Source organism: Mirounga leonina, unplaced genomic scaffold (assembly GCF_011800145.1).
Source record: "Mirounga leonina isolate KUSES-001 unplaced genomic scaffold, KU_Mleo_1.0 Mir_193, whole genome shotgun sequence".
NCBI lineage: Eukaryota > Metazoa > Chordata > Mammalia > Carnivora > Phocidae > Mirounga > Mirounga leonina.
In genome coordinates this window covers 26820-31975 of record NW_023270488.1, presented here as the reverse complement: position 1 = coordinate 31975, position 5156 = coordinate 26820, and the positions used below count along the sequence as shown (strand labels likewise).

The following is a 5156-nucleotide window of genomic DNA, read 5'->3' as shown; positions in this document are numbered from 1 at the left end:
TATCATATTACCTAATTCTTAAATTTTTCAACATCTTAAGAAAAAATCCTTTAAACAGAACTTTCTGTTCCCCTCTCACCTGGCCCAGGGCAACCACTAACTTGTGGTTTCAGTGACTTTCTTTATATGCAGGTTACACAGATTTAAGTTCCAAATTGTCAGGGCTTTTTAAATCTTTTGTTTTACTCAGTTTTTTGCAGTTTTCATTTACCAGGTTTTATGTTATTGGCACCAACCTAGTAAGATTGTGTTTAGAAGAGGGAAATAATTTTTTATCAGGGCTAAATATAATTATGTATTTGTTTCTTTAAAAAATTTTGTAAAAATGAGATTTTGTACATCTTATTTTTTTGGTCGCTGTATACATAACTTTTATTTTAAGTACTTTATTTTAACTGAATGAATTTCAAAAGTAAACACTCTGGCTTTAATTGCTAGGAAACAGGCATCTTGTGATGTCACAGCTACTCAGGTGGTGGACCATTGTGATGGTCTGGATAGTTTATCTGCTTAGGCCAGCCAAAGCGGCATTTGAAGCTGCAGTGTTCAAAACCATGCAGATGAGAAACGTAGCTGAAGGAAAACTTACTTGAGATGGCACATGTTTCTTCAGAAATTCAAGATGATTCTCCTAAAGATGGATTGACTAGTTCCGCAGCCTCCATTAGTGCTCCTTTGTGTGATCACACATTCACTGGAGATGTGGACCTGAGGTCTATGATTGAAGAAAATGCTTTTCAGGCCTTGTCAGGAGGGTCCTTGATAAAAAGACCACGTTACACATTCTGTGTCTCTGAACCAGATGAAGATAATGATTTTTTTTCTCTGACCTTTCCCAGGAAACTTTGGAAAATAGTTGAAAGTGATCAATTCAAGTCAATTTGGTGGGATGAGAAGGGAACTTCTATAGTGATTGATGAGGAACTCTTCAAGAAAGAAGTTTTGGAGAGAAAGTCTCCTTACAGAATATTTGAAACTGGAAGTATGAAGAGTTTAGTTCGCCAGCTTAATCTTTATGGATTTAGTAAAATGCGACAGAGTTTTCAAAGATCTGCTTCTCTGGCTGACTTTCTAGCAGAGGAAAAAGAAGTTTCTGTTTTAAGCAAGGTATTCAAAAATGTTATTACTTATATAAAGAATATATAAGATTTTACCTTGTATAGCAGTAAATATGTTCATATGTATAGGCTAAAGTCAGATTTTTAAATTTTTAATATTTTTTAAAAATTGAGGCCAGCTTAGGCATGGAACATTCAGGGTTATAAGAAATTTTGGTAGTATCTTTGACCCTTACCAATGAACTTTAAATAAGGTCCTGAAGCCACTTAAAGTGCTATTCACTGTTACTTGTAAATATATAACACATTTTCATGAACCATAATTAAATGTTTGTTTCCAGTAAGTAAATTTTTAAAAATATTAACATACTAATATATTATTTGATGACTTTGTGTGATGAAACTAAAGTCAGATTTTATAGGTTATCTTCTCATATCTTGGTTGGAAATGTCACTTAGTAACTTTCTCCTTTGGTTTTAGTTACAGTTCTATCATAATCCATATTTTAAACGAGGCTGCCCCCAACTTTTAGTAAGAATGAAAAGAAGAGTCGGGATTAAAAATTCTTCTACAGTTTCATTAGTTCAAGATTTCAACAAGAAACCCTGCAGAGCAGGGGATAATGTGGATAGTCCTAATTCTGGTTTTGTTGCTGAAACTAATGGAGAAAGGGTATGTTCAAACTCCACCAATTTAAATGTGCCTCTAATAAGGAAGCCTTCTCCCAGCCAGAGAATTGCTACTACAACTGCCCCTGTGAGAAGTGATATTTCTCCTGCATCAACAATGTCAGTTAGACCATCGGAACAAATTGGAATGGAGCAACATGCTATTTTAAACCAGTTGACCACTTTTCACATGCACTCACATAGCAGCTACACTCAAGCAAATGGCCACATTGTGAACTTTGTTACAACTACAACTTCTACATCTCAGTACCGTATCATATCTCCCTTACAGAGCAGTTATTTTGGAACAATGGTGGAGCCTTCCACTTTTCCAACTAGATATGCTGATTTGTCAGCCAGTGAGGCTCGTTTTTCTAACCTGCAACCGGCAGGCAACCCATGGTTCACAATGCCAGTGATAGGTGATACTTCTGCTGCCTCACTTTCAAGGTCAACTCATCAACCGTCTCCATCGTATGCACATCATCCTAATTACAACTGATCTGTCAAAGGACTATCATTATGCAAGATAACAAAGATTATCATTTGTTGGCAATTGACCACATATTGGCAATTCTCTTATTTGAACAATAAAATTACATGTTCATCTTTATGGTTTCATTATGTTTATTTTTTGAAATAGTTCAGAGTAAAAATCTTTATTTTATTTATTGTATTTTTTTGTCATTTGGCAAGAACAGTTGACATACATCCTAAATAAATTGTATGTATTTTAAAAAGAATGGGAGCAAAGGAAAAGAAGCATTTGGAGTTAAGTAATTTCTGAAATAGTCCAAGATGAATAAAATGAGGGCATAAATTACAGTGATGTGGAAGGGGGCGCCTGGGTAGTTCAGTTGCTAAACGTCTGCTTTCGGCTCAGGTTATGATCCCAGGGTCCTGGGATCGAGCCTTGCATCTATTGCAGACTTGTGTCCAGAAGCAGATTCCCTCTCCCTTTGCCCCTCCCCCACTTGTATGTGCTCTGCAATAAATAAAATCTTAAAAAAATTGATGTGGAAGAGATACATGTATATGAAATCTAGAAAAGACAAATACATAGTATTTACTTTAGTATTTTCTCAATTACATTATATTCTCCCAGTTATTTAGAAGAGTCCTTGGATTTTAGTTGGCAAAGGTTGTCTTCATTAAAAAATACATTCATAGTGGAAAGTATAACACTCATCAGTTCAGCAACCATGTCATCACATGCTGCAGTCATGGACTGCAGGCCTCAGAATGTTGTGTAATTTTACAGGTGTTATTATCAAAGGCCTCTTTTGCCCTAGTGATCTCAAAACATTCCAGTTTGTGCCTTCATTTCCTCCCCTCATTAGTCCACCTTTTATATTTTTTAGTGGATACATTTATGTTGCTTTCTGATTCCATCCACAGCCTATTTCAGGCTTAATTCCTCATTCTGTTTTTGATGTCTTTTAAATTCTGAGCCCTGAAATTCAGCATAGTTAACAAGCCTTTAAAGACAACCGTTTACCTTAGCAGGTTCATAAGTTTCTTTTTCATTATCCGTTTTGAGTTGCATTCAAACTCTTTTTAGCCATGCCAGTTTCCATCATACAACTCTTAGGTTGAACCCCTTTACTTTGTCTTGGACATCAGCACAGATTGAGCACAGTTACTGACAAATATATTTTTATATGTATATATTGAATGAACAATAAATGAATGTTAGTTTAAGCCAATCAAAATCTACTTTTTGTGACTGAACATCCCCAATCAAAATCTACTTTTTGTGACTGAACATCCCATGTCTTTTACTATTATCACAATTGGTCTTACTCTTCACTGGAAATTTTCTTTCAAGAGTAGCTTACAGTTTTTACACTACAGATAATGAGTTTGACTTAAGGAAACTAGCATCACTAGTTATCACTGCATGCACTAATTTTTAGTGTCCTGTTTTTTGGCCATTATGCAGACTTGGATATTGTGGTTAATGCCATTATAAAGGCTTTTTTTTCCATTTTGTTTCATTGAAATGTAGGATTATTTCTCTGCCTGTCACAATATCTTCTCCATCTTCTGCTTTGACAAGTCATTCCCTGAGAGAATTTGCTACATACTTAACTAGCTCTGTGTTTACAGCAGTATCCCAACTATTGTGCATTACAATGACAAAATTCATTCCCTTTGCCTCTGAGATAGCTGGAATTGGGATGCAATACAGACCTGAACAATACATTCTTGTCATCCTACTGCATCAACACATATTTTCAAACTGTGTCTACACAGGAAAAGTTTGCAATCATTACTCTGTATAAGGAATCCTGATTTCCTCCTGGAGTTTCATGAGAATACCATGGTCATCCATGCCCATATGCCTATAATCACCATTATTTAGTTCTCATGTGTAATTATAGAGAATATAGTTTAACAACATGGTTAAATGTTATACATAAATGTTTCTTTTTTTGGTCAGTATTTGTTTTTTAATTAAGTTATGTTAGTTACCATAGAATACATCATTAGTTTTTGATGTGGTGATCCACGATCCATATGTGACAGTTGTACAGGTACCTTTTGAAGCACAAACTGACAGGAGGAGTTCACATATCTAGGTCTCCAAACATGCATTCTCTGAAAATCTCAGGAGAAGGGACACAGATTTCTATTACTGAGGAATTCAAATGCTGCCAAAAATGCCAAATAATCCATCAGAATAGTTATCAAGTGCCTATGATATGAATCCTCAGGGCTGGATATTGTGTCCTACAAATACCTCATAAAGCCTTCACATTATTCCTAAAAAGTCTTGACATTGTAAGCACCTTCATTCTCAAAATTTCTTTATCTGTCTTCAAGTTGCTACCTCTGCTCTCAGAAAGCCAGAGTTTTGTGACTAGCTTTATTGATTTCCTCCAGACTCACCATATATCACCAAAGACGACCTATGCCATGCAGGCATTGCCCAACTGTCCCTTGCTGGACCATTGCCACCCAAGAAACTGCCAGTATTCTGAGCTTATTTATCTTTAAATCCTGTCCTATCTTCAAGGTTTAGTTTAAGTGCCCTGATTTTCCACCTGAGAGGGATTCCTCACCCACTTTCCTCCCCTTTTTGTGGGATCCTATAACTTTTACTGTGAAATCAGTAACTTGGGTTTAATGTCAAAAGCAGCTATTTTAATGCTTAAGATAAGTCATATAAAACTAAGTGCATTTAATTATTTATGATAATTGAATGTACTGTTATTTAACTCCTATGCCATCTTTGCTAATCCTGTTGGTTCTGGACCCAGCAAGTGGGGGAGCTCAAAGAGCAAAGGAGGCTACCAAAAAGCCTTTCCAACATCTGTATTGCTTGCTGGTCCCAGCATATGACATGCTGGCCTTCTTTGTGTTATATCACTGCTTTTATTCCTGACTGTTACATGAAAGTGCAAACATTAAGGAATAAAAATAGGT

The 5156-nt window shown here is 35.8% G+C and overlaps 1 protein-coding gene across 1 annotated transcript; it reads left to right on the top strand.

The window, feature by feature from the left end:
- Nucleotides 1-502: 502 nt before the first annotated feature.
- LOC118023943 (heat shock transcription factor, Y-linked-like) lies at nucleotides 503-2340 on the top strand. Its single transcript, XM_035025354.1, has 2 exons — nucleotides 503-1107; nucleotides 1540-2340. The coding sequence occupies exons 1-2, from the start codon at nucleotides 595-597 to the stop codon at nucleotides 2227-2229; spliced, it is 1203 nt and encodes a 400-aa protein (XP_034881245.1). The 5' UTR covers nucleotides 503-594; the 3' UTR covers nucleotides 2230-2340.
- The last annotated feature ends 2816 nt before the right edge of the window (nucleotides 2341-5156 follow it).

Excerpts from the sequence above, each read along its gene's own strand:
- LOC118023943 (XM_035025354.1), top strand. The coding sequence starts at position 595 with ATGGCACATGTTTCTTCAGAAATTCAAGATGATTCTCCTAAAGATGGA. Across the intron at positions 1,108-1,539 it reads AAGTTTCTGTTTTAAGCAAG|TTACAGTTCTATCATAATCC; the intron begins GTATTCAAAAAT and ends CTTTGGTTTTAG.